Raw genomic sequence first — 19785 nt, 5'->3', positions numbered from 1 at the left:
ACAAGAATAACGAACAGTTGGAAAATTTTCCTGACTCAGATGGACTTGCCCACTATCCTGAGAATTTTGAAGACTTCAAATTATTCATGAGTTATAAGTTCTTTGTGCCCATGGCTATTCTACTTACAAGTCTAGTTACAGAGACTGTTGAACAATCATTTTTCAAACATAAAACAAGTTATATTACAGTATGCAATTGAAAAATCCAAATAACAGGTTGTTGTTTTTTTTCTAAGGTTAGCTAGGAATCTGTTACAGAGCCAAGGAACAAATGACTAAATCCCCTAAAACCACACAACAGTAACTCATATTTAACAAGGAGCTTGAGATCAAAAGTTTCTGATCTCAACAATCCGGCATGCCATATAGAGAATGCATAATAAAATGCATTTACACATGCATAAAAACCACTCGTCTCTATGAGAAGTTCTAGGGTACCAATCATTAAAATACTGTCTATTTTGGCTAAAGTACTTCCTTTTTAAGACACAGAAAAGATTTTTTTCCCTCAAATGTTTTAAAAAGAAACCAGGAACTCTCAAAGCCTATTTATTCTATTCTCTTGGTTTGAAATCTGAAGCTATACTATAACCTTTCAGACCATTAAATTATTCTTTACTATTATCAAAGTGTAACCTAATAAAGCACTTAATCTACAATCAGGTAATTAACAAACAAAAAATTTTAATTGTTATTCAATAACTCCAGCAAAACTGTCCAGCAGATTTGGCAACAAAACATGGTTGGCTTCGGAGGAATAGAGTAATTTTGCTATTTAAATATTCTGCAATCTAAAATGCAGCACCAGAATGTAAAGGAAAAAAAAAAATCATTGTATTAAATTAGAACACTTCAATTATTGCCCTAGTTCTACTGCTTACCATTTTTGTGTCCTTAGAGAAGCTACTTACCCTCTCTGTGCCTCAATTTTTCCATCTGTAAAACAGGACTAGGAATACTTACTTTATTATATGTAAGGAACTAACAAGATGATATATGTGAAAGGGGTTTGTAAACTATAATGGCCGTATACATTAAAGGTGTCCGTATTTGTATATAAATGAAAGAGAAAATGGATATATAATGTTACTGATGTAATCATTAAGTAAACTCAGGTTAAGTGGATCCTCAGACAACTCTGTTCTATTTTTTACAATACGCTTAAGACCTGGATAAGAGTAAATCTCAAAGTAAGCTAACAATTATTTAGAAAAAGCCCTCTAAAAGAAGGTTTTTCAAAAAGTCTTTAAAAAGTCTTCTAAGATAAGGTTTTTTTTAATGCAAGTATCTTTCCAAACTCATTTAGTCACATTTTTTTTTCCAGCCAGAGAAAGAATCTGGCTAAAAGGCCATGAAAGCAGAGATAAGAAAATGGCCAAACTCCAAGATCCATGTGCACACTCAAGTTGTGAAGTTCCAAAACAACAGGAGCTGTATCCTTTTGAAGTAGACTTTATAAACTAATTTCCTTTGATTTCTAAGGAAATTCCTCTTGCCTCTGAAGATTTTATATGAAGTTATATATACTAAACAAAAATTTCCAAGAAATAAATAATACATTAAGAAAATATGCCATTCTTCCAAGCATGTATTAGGTATTAATCTAGGCATTAATTTAGAAAATATCATTGCCATTCTGTGAAACTCTTTTATGGCCTTCCATGGGAATAAACCTTTGGCAAACCTTTTGAACCAATAACATCACCAGTCAACCTTTCTGCATTAATTAGCATCTTTCCTATTCTTTGTCCAAAGTTTCAAGTTTCTGGCTCATGCTGCTTGAATCTGTAGAGATACTAGACACCATCCCTTCTCCACAAAAGAAAGCAGTGAGGTCTAACAACAAACCACTCCCAAATGATTCTGCCAAATATTAAAAAACGAGGATGCAAGTACCTCAAAGTTCTCCCTATTGACTATTAAACATTTCACAGTCAAACATTTCACCAAGGTGATTTTTTTTAGCTCTAAAGCTTAGATTCAGAAACAAGCACAAAGCTGATGCATCTCTGGCTAGTACAACCATAAATAAAGAAAAGACAGGTCATCTCTAACTGAACTTTCTGCTGGACTTCAGCACTGTTTGTTACTTCTTAGATCAGTAAAATAGATTTAAATTTCTCCAAGCAAAACATGTAAATATACCCTTTAAATGATTATGGAAAACAATGAACTTCCATCACTGTGACTTCTCTTAGTGAATCATACTTAAAATTGTCCTGTTTAATAAGCACTGAGTGGCTAGCATTGTGCTGAGTGTCAGGAGTGGTAATAAAAAAGCACGTGGCACTTCCTGCCTTTCAGAGGCTTATGATACAGATGAGAAGACAAGCCTTTTAGATCAAACAACTAGGGACCAATACAAGAAAGAACTTTTTTTTAAAGCAGGTGTTGTGTAGCATAATAAACAGTTTATGAAGCTCTAAGGGCCCACCACAATCATTTTCTCAGAAGAGTGGCCCAGGCTGTTCCTTCTGCATAGCTGCTGGCTTACAAAGCAAGAGAATACATTTAATGAAATCAACCCTATTTCCCTGGTCACAAAAGAATGGACCACGGATCATGAGCCAAGGTTATCACAGCAATTCTACCCAACTATATATATAATCAGATCCTCTTTCTGCTTGGGGAGTCTGAATGAGCAATGCGTGAAAAAGACTAAAATGGAATTACTGAAGCTGCTGTTGAATCAGGAATGACAACAAGCCACTATTCCAATTCTCCATGAGGACAAGTGTACGTTCCAAGCTATGAAGCATAAGAGTTGGTTTATTAAATAATGGTATACTAAACAGTCAATAGCTACATCTACCTTTTTAGATATTAAAATATTTTGTTAAACACATGTCCAATTATACAATAAAACCACATGGTTTGCTTATTGGCTCTGTTAAGTCTGGTTTATACTAAGCAAAACCTTGAGGCATGAGAATCCCTATATTTCTTAATTTCTAATGTAACTGCACAGCATCAATTACAGTAACTTCTGTCAATGAAATTAAGAGCCTAAATGAAAGAAAAAGTCTACATCTTTCTACACAAGAAATGATGCCACTTACCTTTTTGATGAAACTGTTAGAATATTTTATATGGAAAAATGAAAAAAAAACTAAGCATGAGATCATTATGTCTTTCATTTTCATTTTAGCAAGAAAAGAACAATCCAGTATTTAAGAATCAAATTCCTGTCCAATGACACAATTTATAGTCATGATGATAAAATTAACTTCCTTATCCCTACTGTTAAAACAAAATAAAGCAAGAAAGAAAAAGTGAAAAAGGATGCTGTCTCTAACTACTGTTATCTAGTTAAGTTCATGCTTATCCTCACTTTACCTTGATATAAAACACTAAGATATGATAAATCAGTAATTAGGAAATGAAAAACTCAAAGAGAATGTGAAAGAGAGTCCTAACAGTTTTCTTAAACATGAGACTGTTTCTTCTACAACATCAAAGGACTGGAGGGAGGGTGATAAATAATTTTCTAGTAGCACTTTTCACAGCAAACTAATGAGAAGTAGCTTTTACAAATGCAAGAAACGCAATGCATTTATTTAAAAAAAGAACACCATTCATCTTCCTTTGTAAAAATACAGTCCCTTTAAGGCTAGGATAATTTTCTTCATAACAAATACTTGTTCTCTTCCCTAGAAAAATGTTACTAGTCATGAGGTCAATCTGTGGCTGGACAATTGCTACTTTTAATATATATTGTACTGTTTTCATCAAATAATAGAGAAATTATCCCAAACCTAAGAAAATGTATTCAGCTATTTCAGTGTTAAAAATATTCTTTTGTGGTAACTTCCATAACATATACTTCAACACATTCATTTTAACATCTATCAAGTCTCTTCTTCATAGTGCTGGATCCCGTCTTAAAAAGTTTACTTCCCCCCACAACCCCCCACCAACTTTAAACATGATTGTGTCAACCCAAAGCTTATACTAAGTTCTGGTCAGCCAATATAGTTGGAGCCTTGCTGAAACCCTGTTCTCAGCTGCCCCCTTGCTGCTGAAAATGAACTTGGAGGCTGGTACAGTATAGAAATATACCAACTGTGTCTGAGAGAACAGGCTGAACACAGGAAATTTTTGAGAAAAGGCAGAAATCATGAGATACCATCACTATAGTATTCCAAATCTCCTAACATATTTGATTAATAACTAAAAACACATGAAATGTTTGGTTTCCCTAATCTTCAAGTGTCAAAGTTCTCTGGTCCAAAATTCTGAGCTGCTAGATATTTATACCTTAGGAAAAGCACTGAGTTAACTGAGAATTTCAGTGACAGTGAGTGGTGACAATAATCAGAGAATGAATCGTTTATTGTTAGCATATGCTTATTTCTATCATACACTCTCTACATTCTTTAAAAAAAAAGACAAAGAAAAAGAAAAACCTAGGATACAAACTACCAAGGAATTCTAATTCATTCATGTGTTACTGGATTAACATACAGCACTGTAACCGAGATATTCATATGGCAACTCTATGCAGAATGTATTTTCATTTTAGAGGAAAAGCAGATGGAATGAAAGTAAGCTATGCATTTTTTCCCCATTTAGTCTCACATTTGTAACATTCAAAAGTGCTCATATAAACATTTACTTTTGTATAAGCTAACTGATTATCTTACACATTCTTCACTAACAAGAGTAAATGCTTGATGAAGGACAGAGAAAAGAGGGATAGAAAGTCTCAGGAACATAGCCTAACAAGACATTTTTATGTTTTTACTTCTCCGTTGGTTATAAACAAACAATATGGCTATAGGGATAACAAAGAATAAAAATCAATAAGCAGCTTATATTTTCTAAATATTGCCTGACATCAACTCCACGTTCCTCTTCATAACGCTGAACAGCTCAAAATCAAGCTTGTATTATAGCACTTAGACTGTTCCACTCATACAATTTATTTTATATTGCTTCCTATCTCTCATATCTTTTTATCTTCCACAGCATTCAGCTCAGTGCCTCGTATATAGCAGGTATTCAAAAATATTTCTTTTATTCTTTCAAAGCGAACTTACCCTTCGAAACGACACAACATAAAACGTGTCTCCCCTTCTGCGGATGGCTTCAAAAAAGTCTTGATAACTTCTGGGTGAAGCATAATATACCTGTAGCTCACTCCCTGAGTTCCTGCTGAAGTAAGAAAATGGCAAAGTGTTCTTTAACTAATACATTTCTATCCTCTCAAAAATGCTTCCCATTCTAAGGTAACATCTGAATTATAAGAATCTCTCTCGGGCTTCCCTGGTGGCGCAGTGGTGGAGAATCTGCCCGCCAATGCAGAGAACGCGGGTTCGAGCCCTGGTCTGGGAAGATCCCACATGCCGCGGAGCAACTCGGCCCGTGAGCCACAACTACTGAGCCTGCGCGTCTGGAGCCTGTGCGCGGCAACGAGAGGCCGCGATAGTGAGAGGCCCACGCACCGCGATGAAGAGTGGCCCCCGCTTGCCACAACTAGAGAAAGCCCTCGCACAGAAACGAAGACCCAACACAGCCATACATACATACATACATACATACATAAAAAGAATGTAAGCAGACAAGAATATCATTAAAAAAAAAAAAAAAAATTAAAAAAAAGAATCTCTCTCAACCAAAATATTAGTAGCATTTTGGCAGTAATTTTTATAGTAACATTTTGAAAAGCTCAAGGTCAGGATATTTGTAAGATCCAATTCACTAAAGCCAAAACTCTCATTTCTGTATCAAGGCTCTAAAATGTACCAGTCAAGTGCATTGCAAAGCATGTAAAAAAAATAGAAGTACCAGAAAATAGATTTCTGCATTGGTTTGCATGATTTTAAAATTTTGGTAACACAAATTAAGTCTGAGGAAAAGTTATTTTTCACCATTCTGTCAAATCTGTGAAGGCGCACTTGTCTATGAGGCTGTGTGAAAGGTGAAAAGCACTTAGGATTTGGAAACAAATAGACCTGGCTCTGAACTCCTGCTCCACCTCTCAACTGGGTATTCTTGGGGAAATCAATCTCTGAGGAACCTCAGTTTCCTCATCAATAAAATGAGGGTAACCACATAAACCTTTCAGGGCTGTTACTGGGGTCAGAGATGTTAGTACCAAGCATGGGTCCTCTTCCATGGGAGTCACTCAACAATTGCTAGCCATAGATATTAAAAGTACCATGTCAGTGCCTTGGTAAAATTATAACTAAAACTATAATACCTCAAAGCACAACTTATCCCCAAAGATATACTCAAATGATATTAATATAGTTCTTAATCATGTTTTCAGGGTTTTTTATCGTTTAGCACAATAGGCCAACACCCAAAAGTTAGAGTTAAAAACAAATACTTCATTTTTCTTCAAAAAGAAAAATCATATATATTTCTTTCCTATATGTTCTTTTATGTCTTCAATCAAACTTTTATTAACTTAGGAGGAGGGCAAGATTGACCTAAAAGGAAATTATAACTGAGTCGTAAGAACTTCCTTTGAAATAATTTCACATGCTCAAGAGGCCACCTCTGACTATAATATTTTAAATACACAGTCAATTCTTATTATTTATGGTAGTTACAGTCCTATAAAGTCAGTGCAAACACTGAATTAGCAAACACTGAACCATTCTCCTAAGGGAAATACAGGTTAGGTTCCTGTGAACGCTTAGTTACAGCATCTTTTTTTCCCTGAATTTTTTTTAATTTTTTTTTTTATACAGCAGGTTCTTATTAGTCATCAATTTTATACACATCAGTGTATACATGTCAATCCCAATTGCCCAATTCATCACACCACCACCCCCACCCCCATGCCACTTTCCCCGCTTTGTGTTCACATGTTTGTTCTCTACATCTGTGTCTCAATTTCTGCCCTGCAAACTGGTTCATCTGTACCATTTTTCTGGCTCCACATATATGCGTTAATATATGATATTTGTTTTTCTCTTTCTGACTTACTTCACACTGTATGACAGTTTCTAGAGCCATCCATGTCTCAACAAATGACCCAATTTCGTTCCTTTTTATGGCTGAGTAATATTCCATTGTATATATGTACCACATCTTCTATATCAATTCGTCTGTCGATGGGCATTTAGGTTGCTTCCATGACCTGGCTATTGTAAACAGTGCTGCAATGAAGATTGGGGTGCATGTATCTTTTTGCATTATGGTTTTCTCTGGGTATATGCCCAGTACTGGGATTGCTGGGTCATATGGTAATTCTATTTTTAGTTTCTTAAGGAACCTCCATACTGTTCTCCATAGTGGCTGTATCAATTTACATTCCCACCAACAGTGCAAGAGGGTTCCCTTTTCTCCACACCCTCTCCAGCATTTCTTGTTTGCAGATTTTTTGATGATGCCCGTTCTAACTGGTGTGAGGTGATACCTCATTGTAGTTTTGATTTGCATTTCTCTAATAATTAGTGATGTTGAGCAGCTTTTCATGTGCTTCTTGGCCATCTGTATGTCTTCTTTGGAGAAATGTCTATTTAGGTCTTCTGCCCATTTTTGGATTGGGTTGTTTGTTTCTTTAATATTGAGTTGCATGAGCTGTTTATATATTTTGGAGATTAGTCCTTTGTACACTGATTCGTTTGCAAATATTTTCTCCCATTTTGAGGGTTGTCTTTTTGTCTTGTTTATGGTTTCCTTTGCTGTGCAAAAGCTTTTAAGTTTCATTAGGTCCCATTTGTTTATTTTTGTTTTTATTTCCATTACTCTAGGAGGTGGATCAAAAAAGATCTTGCTGTGATTTATGTCAAAGAGTGTTCTGCCTATGTTTTCCTCTAAGAGTTTTATAGTGTCCGGTCTTACATTTAGGTCTCTAATCCATTTTGAGTTTATTTTTGTGTATGGTGTTAGGGAGTGTTCTAATTTCATTCTTTTACATGTAGCTGTCCAGTTTTCTCAACACCACTTATTGAAGAGACTGTCTTTTCTCCATTGTATATCCTTGCCACCTTTGTCATAGATTAGTTGACCATAGGTGCGTGGGTTTATCTCTGGGCTTTCTATCCTGTTCCATTGATCTATGTTTCTGTTTTTGTGCCAGTACCATATTGTCTTGATTACTGTAGCTTTGTAGTATAGTCTGAAGTCAGGGAGTCTGATTCCTCCAGCTCCGTATTTTCCCTCAAGACCGCTTTGGCTCTTCGGGGTCTTTCGTGTCTCCATACAATCTTTAAGATTTTTTTGTTCTAGTTCTGTAAAAAATGCCATTGGTAATTTGATAGGGATTGCATTGAATCTGTAGATTGCTTTGGGTAGTAGAGTCATTTTCACAATGTTGATTCTTCCAATCCAAGAACATGGTATATCTCTCCATCTGTTTGTATCATCTTTAATTTCTTTTATCAGTGTCTTATAGTTTTCTGCATACAGGTCTCTTCTCTCCCTAGGTAGGTTTATTCCTAGGTATTTTATTCTTTTTGTTGCAATGGTAAATGGGAGTGTTTCCTTAATTTCTCTTTCAGATTTTTCATCATTAGTGTATAAGAATGCAAGAGATTTCTGTGCATTAATTTTGTATCCTGCTACTTTACCAAATTCATTGATTAGCTCTAGTAGTTTTCTGGTGGCATCTTTAGGATTCTCTATGTATAGTATCATGTCATCTGCAAACAGTGACAGTTTTACTTCTTTTCCAATTTGTATTCCTTTTCTTTTTCTTCTCTGATTGCCGTGACTAGGACTTCCAAAACTATGTTGAATAATAGTGGTGAGAGTGGACATCCTTGTCCCGTTCCTGATGTTAGAGGAAATGCTTTCAGTTTTTCACGATTGAGAATGATGTTTGTTGGGGGTTTGTTGTATATGGCCTTTATTATGTTGAGGTAGGTTCCCTCTATGCCCACTTTCTGGAGAGTTTTTATCATAAATGGGTGTTGAATTTTGTCAAAAGCTTTTTCTGCATCTATTGAAATGATCATATGGTTTTTATTCTTCAGTTTGTTAATACGGTGTATCACATTGATTGATTTCCGTATATTGAAGAATCCTTGCATCCCTGGGAGAAATACCACTTGATCATGGTGTATGATCCTTTTAATGTGTTGTTGGATTGTTAGCTAGTATTTTGTTGAGGATCTTTGCATCTATATTCATCAGTGATATTGGTCTGTAATTTTCTTTTTTTGTAGTATCTTTGTCTGGTTTTGGTATCAGGGTGATGGTGGCCTCATAGAATGAGTTAGGGAGTGTTCCTTCCTCTGCAATTTTTTGGAAGAGTTTGAGAAAGATGGGTGTTAGCTCTTCTCTAAATGTTTGATAGAATTCTCCTGTGAAGCCATCTGGTCCTGGACTTTTGTTTGTTGCAAGATTTTTAATCACAGTTTCAACTTCATTACTTGTGATTGGTCTGTTCATATTTTCTATTTCTTCCTGGTTCAGTCTTGGGAGGTTATACCTTTCTCAGAATTTGTCCATTTCTTCCAGGTTGTCCATTTTATTGGCATAGAGTTGCTTGTAGTAGTCTCTTAGGATGCTTTGTATTTCTGCGGTGTCTGTTGTAACTTCTCCTTTTTCATTTCTGATTTTATTGATTTGAGTCCTCTCCCTCTTTTTCTTGATGAGTCTGGCTAATGGTTTATCCATTTTGTTTATCTTCTCAAAGAACCAGCTTTTAGTTTTATTGATCTTTGCTATTGTTTTCTTTGTTTCTATTTCATTTATTTCTGCTCTGATCTTTATTTCTTTCCTTCTGCTAACTTTGGGTTTTGTTTGTTCTTCTTTCTCTAGTTCCTTTAGGTGTAAGGTTAGATTGTTTATTTGAGATTTTTCTTGTTTCTTGGGGTAGGCTTGTATAGCTATAAACTTCCCTCTTAGAACTGCTTTTGCTTCATCCCATAGGTTTTGGATCGTCGTGTTTTCATTGTCATTTGTCTCTAGGTATTTTTTGATTTCCTCTTTGATTTCTTCAGTGATCTCTTGGTTATTTAGTAACGTATTGTTTAGCCTCCATGTGTTTGTGCTTTTTACGTTTTTTTCCCTGTAATTCATTTCTAATCTCATAGCGTTGTGGTCAGAAAAGATGCTTGATATGATTTAATGTTCTTAAATTTACTGATGCTTGATTTGTGATGCAAGATGTGATCTATCCTGAAGAATGTTCCGTGCACACTTGAGAAGAAAGTGTAACCTGCTGTTTTTGCATGAAATGTCCTATAAATATCAATTAAGTCTATCTGGTCTATTGTGTCATTTAAAGCTTCTGTTTCCTTATTTATTTTCATTTTGGATGATCTGTCCATTTGTGTAAGTGAGGTGTTAAAGTCCCCCACTATTTGTGTGTTGCTGTTGATTTCCTCTTTTATAGCTGTTAGCAGTTGCCTTATGTATTGAGGTGCTCCTATGTTGGGTGCATATATATTTATAATTTTGTTATATCTTCTTCTTGGATTGATCCCTTGATCATTATGTAGTGTCCTTCCTTGTCTCTTTTAACATTCTTTATTTTAAAGTCTATTTTATCTGATATGAGTATTGCTACTCCAGCCTTCTTTTGATTTCCATTTGCATGGAGTACCTTTTTCCATCCCCTCACTTTCAGTCTGTATGTTTCCCTAGGTCTGAAGTGGGTCTCTTGTAGACAGCACATATATGGGTCTTGTTTTTGTATCCATTCAGCAAGGCTGTGTCTTTTGGTTGGAGCATTTAATCCATTCACTTTTAAGGTAATTATCGATATGTATGTTCCTATGACCATTGGGGTTTGCCTTTGTAGGTCCTTTTCTTCTCTTGTTTCCCACTTAGAGAAATTCCTTTAGCATTTGTTGTAGAGCTGGTTTGGTGGTGCTGAATTCTCGTAGCTTTTGCTTGTCTGTAAAGCTTTTGATTTCTCCATCGAGTCTGAATGAGATCCTTGCTGGGTAGAGTATTCTTGGTTGTAGGTTCTTCCCTTTCATGACTTTAAGTATATCATGCCACTCCCTTCTGGCTTGTAGAGTTTCTGCTGAGAAATCAGCTCTTAACCTTATGGGAGTTCCCTTGTATGTTATTTGTCGTTTTTCCCTTGCTGTTTTCAATAATTTTTCTTTGTCTTTAATTTTTGCCAATTTGATTACTATGTGCCTCAGCGTGTTTCTCCTTAGGTTTATCCTGTATGGGACTCGCTACGCTTCCTGGACTTGGGTGGCTATTTCCTTTCCCATGTTAGGGAAGTTTTCGACTATAATCTCTTCAAATATTTTCTCGGGTCCTTTCTCTCTCTCTTCTCCTTCTGGGACCCCTATAATGCGAATGTTGTTGCGTTTAATGTTATCCCAGAGGTCTCTTAGGCTGTCTTCATTCTTTTTCATCCTTTTTTCTTTATTCTGTTCTGCAGCAGTGAATTCCACCATTATGTCTTCCAGGTCACTTATCTGTTCTTCTGCCTCAGTTATTCTGCTATTGATTCCTTCTAGTGTAGTTTTCATTTCAGTTATTGTATTTTTCATCTCTGTTTATTTGTTCTTTAATTCTTCTAGGTCTTTGTTAAACACTTCTTTCATCTTCTCGATCTTTGCCTCCATTCTTTTTCCGAGGTCCTGGATCATCTTCACTATCATTATTCTGAGTTCTTTTTCTGGACGGTTGCCTATCTCCACTTCATTTAGTTGTTTTTCTGGGGTTTTACCTTGTTCCTTCATCTGGTACATAGCCTTCTGCCTTTTCATCTTGTCTATCTGTCTATGAATGTGGTTTTTGTTCCACAGGCTGCAGGACTGTAGTTCTTCTTGCTTCTGCTGTCTGCCCTCTGGTGGATGAGGCTATCTCAGTTACAGCATTTTTATCAGCTGATCAATATTGAATCTTTTATATGTGTTTCTATTTAAAGACACTTTCTTTAACAAATGCTGTTCACTCATTAACACTGAACTCAGAGTCAATAGCACTATAACTCATGCATGAATGAAGCTTACCTAACGTGTATTTTCTCCACATGGCACAATACAGCTTTCTCAAGCTTATGAACACTAGGCAGCACTTCAGTACTATGCTTGGGGGCCATTTTAAAGGAAGAATTCACAAGCAAAAATCATAAAATGTGAAAAATATGGCACTAAATAGACCTCAAAAAGGACAACTGTTTACAGTATGAGAGCTGAAACAGGAAGGCAAAGTATTGCTTTGTTAAACTTTTGGGAATGCAAATGACCATGAAAGCACTTTCAGTATTGATTTTGAGGGTACAAATAAATTTTTGCAAGTAAGTGGATTCATAAATACAGAATACATGAATAAGCAAGGTCAACTATAATTCACTTTAAAACATTTTTTAAAGACTGTTTTTTAAATAGCAGTTTCAGGTTCACAGCAAATTTAAGCGGAAGGTACAGAGATTAAAAACATTTTTAACTAATGAAGAAATAATATACATATATTTTTAAATATACACATAGTAAGTGAATGAAATATTCTGGTTACAGAGAACTGTTAGTTTCTACATATATCTGAATTATCTATTTCTAAAAGATAATGATGAGAACAAGTTTAAGATGGAAGAGAAGTGTGTATTTCAACTTTACTGAAATCCTAGGTATTTAAAATTCCTGGGACCTCCCTGGTGGTCCAGTGGTTAAGACTCCATGCTCCGAATGCAGGGGGCCCGGGTTCGATCCCTGGTCAGGGAACTACATCCCACATGCCACAACTAAGAGCCCACATGCTGCAACTAAAGATGCCACACACGGCAACGAAGATCCCACATGCCACAACTAAGACCCGGAGCAGCCAAATAAATAAATAAATAAATAAATAATAAAATTCCTTAGCCAAGAGCTTCCACACTTTCTTACCTGATACTAGTCGTTTCTGTGTATTGGACAGCCATGAGCTGAGAATTTGAGCCCTGTTCCAGAGCACCCTGAAAGAAAAAAAATGGTTAGATGTCATATAATAAAATTATATGAAAAGCTTCCTATATTGACTCATTCTACATTTACTAAACTTCATTAAAGCATCCATAAACATTTTTTTGGTTTTTTTTTTTTAGCTGCTTTGGGTCTTCGTTGCTGCACGCAGGCTTTCTCTAGTTGCAGCGAGCAGGGGCTACTCTTTGTTGCGGTGCATGGGCTTCTCATTGCGGTGGCTTCTCTTGTTGCGGAGCACAGGCTCTAGGCACACGGGCTGCAGTAGTTATGGTGCACAAGCTCACTAGTTGTGGCGCACGGGCTTAGTTGCTCCACGGCATGTGGGATCTTCCCAGAGCAGGGATCGAACCCATGTCCCCTGCATTGGCAGGCAGATTCTGAACCACTGTGCCACAAGGGAAGTCCCCATAAAGTTTTTTTCATGAATATACTGACATATTAAGTTCACATAACTAAACACCAATATAGAAATTAGAACTCTTTTGGTCACATTCTGGGCTGAGAGATGTGTCTTACAGACAGTAAGACATTTAAGGCACTTCCCACAAAGATTAAAGAAATAGCCCAAAAACTTAGTCCAAGTATCACAAGTTTTATGACCAAGTCATACAAGTTATTACTGAACATATAACAACTTACATTTGTCTAAAATAATTATTTTCCCAATGAAAATTTCCTGAAGTATGAAAGGTCCATAATGAAACTAGATCCTATTGTTTCCTGAGTTAAACACAAAGATCTTCATGCTTAAATACACCTGTGGACTAATCCATCATTAAAGAGATCTCATCAATGATTCTTGGCCAGAGAACAGTCCAATCTGGAACCATTAGTGGTCCACACAGACGACACTGGAAACCTGTCTTCCACATAGCACCCGCTTTGCACTATGCCTTCTTATATACCCCAGCAGCTTTGTAAGCTGATCTTCAAAAGTTTTATAAGAGTATCAGAGTTCAAGAGCACATTACCAATTATTATGTTAGGAAGTGACCTTACTATTACCCTGTCAAACAGTGACTTCAATAACTATTTAATCATAAGATTACTAGCATTTGTTCATAACTATATCCATCCATCCTTCCTTCAGCAATCAAACTTTCATAGAGTGCCTACTACATGTACTGGTGCTACAAAATTTAACATTTGACTTTCGCCCTCTAGAAGCTTGCAGTTTAACTGGGAAGACAGATATGTGGAAATGATATAATGTGATGCTAAAATAGAAGAATATACAAAGGGTTAAGGGAAGAGAAGAGGGAACAATTTTGTTTGGTGGTAGATGGAACCAATATGCAGGGATGAATAGAGGGCTTCCAATTTCTGGCTCTGTAACAAGTCAAGGGTCTAATTTTATGAAAATCTAATGTCGGTCTTACATATAGTAAGTTTAAAAATGTGTTAAACAAAAATAAAAAGAGCACAGATAAAATGAAAAGAAAAACAAATACATTTAAATAATAAAATACTGTATTTACTGATATGCTTATCAAGTAAGTAGTAAATCAAGCCAAAATTAAACTACAGCTAGTGGATAAATATAAAATTTAAAATAAACAGATTAAATAGCTGGTGAATTTTAAATGATTTTGCTACTCTGGCACACATGAAATTAGCAGAGAAGTCTGAAAGAAGCCAGATTTCTTTCTCTAGGCTCAGAAATGAGTGGGTAGGCTTTAAGGAAAGCTGAGTTACAGAGACATCAGGCAAACAGCAACTGAATATGCCATTTACCTATCCAAGATTTACACCAATAAACAAAGGGACTTCTGAAAACTTGGCCATGAACTTCAGCATTTTTAGCTATGTGGATTTAGCAAAAGGTCACAATCAGCAAAAAAAAGTGAGGCAGACATTTACATAGAAATGAGAAAGATGTTAAAATCTCCAATTATGTTGCAGATTTATCTGTTTTTCCCTTTAGTTCTGTCACTTTTTTGCATTATGTTTTTGAAACTTTGTTACTTGGAGCCTATACATTTAGAATTGTTATGACTTCTTAATTTGTCAAAATACAAGGCAAAAAACTCATTTAGGCCAATAATTTTAATCTAATTTTTCATAAAGCCCATTTTACCAGCTGTGTGGAATTCTCTACTGGCAATTATCTCTTCCTGCCCCCTTTTTGCTCTTCCCTTGTATAACAAGGGATGAAAGCCTGAAAACTATATTACCCAAACTTTTTTGCTACCAGGGTCTAGACATAATTTAGGTTCTACAAATAATATATACTTGCACCAGATTTGGAAAGCAGAAGGGAAACAGAGTCCATTTTTCCTCCAGCCATGGAGGCAGCTAACGTGTAGGCTTTGGCAGACTGGACACTGTATTCCAACGTCAGTAAACAGCTTTGGGACTCTGAGGTAACTGTGACATTAGTAATGAAGTACTAACAACCAATAAAGATGCCATAATAGGTGAACAAAAAGTGCCAGAGAGGCCCAGAGAAACACATACTGGATAATCATGGAATCTCAAATGTCAGAGTTTAAGCTCATTTAGACTAACCCTCATTATTTTATAGTTGAAAACAGTCCCATAATGGTTAAAAGTCCATGTTTCTCAACATACTTTTAATGTACTTAGGAACCTATCATGTGCTGCTTCCACTTAGTCTCCAAATAATCAAATAGCTAAGGAATTTCCATCAGTAGATAAACAGGTAAACCTGGTGAAAGATATCCCATCCCAAAATAAAACCTCTTCCTTGATTCTTACAGCTACTCCATTTCTCTGTTTCCATTAATGGGGATCATCCTGAAACAATTTTCTCTATTTCCTCATTTTATTTTTACTTCCCGAAGCCACATCACTCAGACTTTTGTCATCACCACTCCAATGAGATGACCTTCATCAAAGTCACTAACAAGTTCTAATAATCAAATCCAATGGTAATTTCCCATTCCTCATCTTAATCAACATCTCTTAACCTTTGTAACAGTAAATCACATCCTCTTCCTTAAAAACTTTCTTTGCTTGGGTTTTTGGATACAACTATCCTACATTTTTTCCTATTCTACTGGCCAGCCACTCCTCTTCCTTCTCAAGTGCTGATTTTTCCTTGTCTTTCAGCCTCTAATGTTGAAGTTGTTCCAGGGTTCAGTTCCTTACCTCTCTTCTCTTCTTTTTACCTTCTCTCTAGGTGATATCATCCCAAATTAAACTACCAGTCTCAACCTCTCCCCTATACTCCAGACCTGGATATCTGAGTGCCCACCTGACTTCTCCACTTGAATTTCTAGTAGCCATCTCAAACTTAATATATCTAAAACTCTTTTTTCTTGCCTCCAACTCCTCCTTCCCTACTCTCAGTCTCAGTAAATGGCGTCATCATTCATCCAGTAGCTATAGCATAGGAATTATCACTGTTTCCTTTTTATTTTACAATAGCAATTTCTATCATCTATACTTTCAAAATATATTTGGCATTCAAGTACTTTCCTCCACCTTCAAATCTACCGCTCTAGTAAGGGCCGCAATAATCTCTCACCTAGACTACTGAAATGGCTTAACTGGTCTCCCTACATCGACTCATGTTCCTTGCTGTGGTCTACTCTGGGTAGCAGTTAGAGCAATCTTTTAAAAATATAAATCAGATCAAGTCACAGCCTTGCTCAAACCTCTCAATGTTGTCCTCTCACACCTAGGATGAAAACCAAAGTTCTCACCATTGCATATGAGATTTGATATGATTTAGCCTCCTCTGTCTTTCTGACATCATCTTTGGCTACACTCCCCTTAGTCGTTGTAATCCAGCCTTACTCAACTTCTTGATGTTCCTCAAATATGCAAACTGTTTCCTCCTGAGGGTCTCTATACTTTCTATTCCCTTGGTCTAGAAGCTGTTTCTCCAGATTTTCTCCTAGACCTTCACATTTTCTCCTTCATTTTCTGACTATGGCAAAAGCTATGTTCTCACCAAACCCCCTCTTCATCCCAAGCACATAGGAAGACTACATTTGCCTAACCTTCTGCAAGGGAGGCTGGGAAAACTGACAGAGTTTTAGTCAACTGAACATTGACTAAAGTCCAGGCCTGATCCCTAAAGCATGCTGCATAATCTTCCAAACTTTCTTCCCCAACACCCAAAGCTAAAAGCAAAGGATTTCAAGTTGCTGGGCTACAATGTGGAAGAACCTGGATTCCTTAGTCACTGCTTGGAGGAAAGCCATTCTAGAGAGCTACCTCAAACTCTGGGTGAGAAACAAATTTTTATTCCATTAAACTACTGAGATTTTGAGGCTACATGTTATAACAGCTGGTAATAATTACCTTGATAATACCTTACTCATGTGGCATCTCTTTAGAGAAGGATTCTCTAACCACCCAATCTAAAATAGCCACTCACCTCTCAATTCGAATTCTAACTTCCAACCCTGCTTTTTCTTTAGAGAACTTCTAAGTTTTAGTATATTTATTTACTTGTTTATTTATTTTTTAATTTAATTTTTTCCCTCATAATGAGAACTTTAAAGATCTACTCTCTTAGCAACTTTCAAATATACACTACAGTATTATTAACTATGGTTATCATGCAGTAAACTACATCCTCATGACTTCTTTATTTCATAACTGGAAGTCTGTAGCCTCCACTCACCACCTCTGGCAACCACAATCTGTTCTCTGTATCCATGAGTTTGTTTTTTTTTTTTAAGATTCCACATGTAAATGAGATCATATGGTATTTGTCTTTTTTTGTATGACTTATTTCACTTTACTTGTTTATTGTTTATCTTTCCCATTAGAATGTAAGTTCCACAAAGGCAGGGATTTTATCATACCCTCTACTGTATTCCCAGGGTCTAGAACAGTACCTGGTTCATTATTACTACCACAGGTATCATTTGCTGGGAGCTTGCAATGTGTCAGTCTAAGTCCTTCAGAAGTAGTAATAAATAGTTGAATGACAGAAAGACTATAAATGGTGCTTTGTGGTAAACAATATTAAGATAGAAGCCCAATTTAATAGGTTCTAAATAAGAGCTGTCATTAACCTGTAGTGCTACAAGTCTAAGTACAAAAATGCCCTCCATGGAGATGTGCCTTCACTTCCAAGCTGTCCTACATTTGAAAAGCTCTAAGAACAGAGGAGATAAACAGTATCATTTATTATATTATTTGTGCCAAAAACATGTCATACAGATGTCCATGTATAAAACCCCTGGCTTAAAAGCAAATTTGAGGGAGAGAGCAGGAAACAGCACTATGCCTGAGCAGGAAATACTAGTGCTATAAAACCTAAATGAGTGCTGTGAAACCTGGGAGGAGGGCTTCAATGGCAGTGACACCTGCTTCAGTAGCAGCAGGAGGTAGTGGGAAGTGGCTACAGTTCAAGCTTCCCAAATGTTCCAAGGAAGAGAGCAACCCATCTGCAGGAAGCCTTCTAACAAATATGCCAACTATTGTTCAAAGACAAGCAGAAACAAACCTGAAGAATACGGGTTTTCTGTTGATTATTCGTCATTCTTCTCGACTTCGTCCTTTCCACTTCGTGTCTATGAACCCACCCTCGAAGTTCATGATTTAACCTATAAAATAGATTAATTAGTTAAACATATTTCATAGAAACAGATGTCTCACCTTTGGTTGGAAATGAATTTAATCATATTCTGAGGTTCCAAAGAGCATTCCAAGTGCCTAATGGTTCAATATTCTTTTTTGATTTGAGAAAGCTAAGACACTTAATGTTAAGTTGTTTTTAATGACATGCATTTTTATATGGTAGCCTCCTCAATCATGAGTTCAAATTCAAAGAAAATTAGAGCTAAATACCTGGCAAACATCAATATTGGATGCAAAGGTTTTTCCACAAAAAAGTATTTCCTGTTTCTGCTCTTGGACTATGTACACACAAATCCTGGAGACACTGGAGAGCATAAAACAAGTCACAGGACTCCTAACAACAAATGGATTCATTAAAGCCTTTGAAAATCATGCTTTTTTTGGGAGTAGAAAAAGAATGAATCAACTGCTCAGGAGGAGAAATTTCAAGGTACTATAATCCAAATTTTCCAACACTGGAAATTTCAAAAAAAAAAAAAAAGGCCAGTTCAAATATAACTTCCCTTTATTTTGCTTACTCTTTAGAGCAGTTGTGAAGATGTCAGACTATACTTACTTAACTATAGTTGATTACTACGTATCACAAAAAAACTGAAGCAGTTTTTGAGGTTCAAAGATAGGATCCAAAATCACAGGAAAAAATTCAAGGGAAAAGTAGATAAAGAAAAGTACACTAATGTGAAAGTGACTCCAGAATCACATATCTTCAAATTATTATCTTCCTAATTTGAAGAAAAAGGTACTTTCCACTATGAATGTTACCACTGCAAGTCTAACACTTACCCTGAATTTTTATATTAATATCATTCTTCAGTTTTCAAATAAGACATATTTAAGTATACAACCCCAATACCATCACATGAAATAGACCCATCACCATCTCTATCAGGTTGGTGGGGAAACTGGACAACAATTGATATGCCTATGGTTATTCAATAAATAATTCAGAGTTTTCTCAACCACTTCGTTAATCTGAACAAATATTTTTCTAGGTTCCAAAGCTAAACACAGGAACCCACTCAGATATATCTGCAACAACTGACAACACTCACCTGAGAGATTCTGTTGTGTTAATCAGGGGCTGACAGGGAGGTGGAGGAATATAGAGTAGTGGTTCTTCAGTTAGCACCATCAGGGCTTTGTCATTTGAAACAGAATGATCATATCTGAAACACAGATTTACAAAATGTGTTGCCTTCTGTCTTAAATTCCTAAGAAGAAGATTGCTATAGGAAAGTCATTGTTAGTATTAAGTTTTCATGGAAATAAAAATATTGTATAAACAACAAAGTCCTACTGTATAGCACAGAGAACTAGAGTCAATATCCTATGATAAACCATAATGGAAAAGAATATGAAAAAGAATGTGTGTGTGTGTGTATACATATAA

At 36.0% G+C, this 19785-nt stretch overlaps 1 protein-coding gene and 1 non-coding gene across 2 annotated transcripts in view; one reads left to right on the top strand and one right to left on the bottom strand.

The window, feature by feature from the left end:
* ATF6 (activating transcription factor 6) overlaps positions 1 to 19785 on the bottom strand; it is a 228199-nt gene that overhangs the window by 120676 nt on the left and 87738 nt on the right. The window contains exons 12-15 of the mRNA XM_028163936.2: positions 19448 to 19561; positions 18262 to 18361; positions 12759 to 12826; positions 5040 to 5151 (exon numbers count right to left, since the gene is read on the bottom strand). Coding sequence (XP_028019737.2) covers positions 5040 to 5151; positions 12759 to 12826; positions 18262 to 18361; positions 19448 to 19561 — 394 coding nt within the window. The remainder of the gene's footprint in view (positions 1 to 5039; positions 5152 to 12758; positions 12827 to 18261; positions 18362 to 19447; positions 19562 to 19785) is intronic.
* Positions 12521 to 12593, top strand: TRNAS-CGA (transfer RNA serine (anticodon CGA)). The gene has a single exon. It is a non-coding gene; the product is annotated as a tRNA-Ser (tRNA).

This window comes from Balaenoptera acutorostrata, chromosome 1 (assembly GCF_949987535.1).
Source record: "Balaenoptera acutorostrata chromosome 1, mBalAcu1.1, whole genome shotgun sequence".
NCBI classification, from domain to species: domain Eukaryota; kingdom Metazoa; phylum Chordata; class Mammalia; order Artiodactyla; family Balaenopteridae; genus Balaenoptera; species Balaenoptera acutorostrata.
Note: the sequence above shows the minus strand (reverse complement) of the source record. Positions and strands in the feature narration are given on the sequence as shown.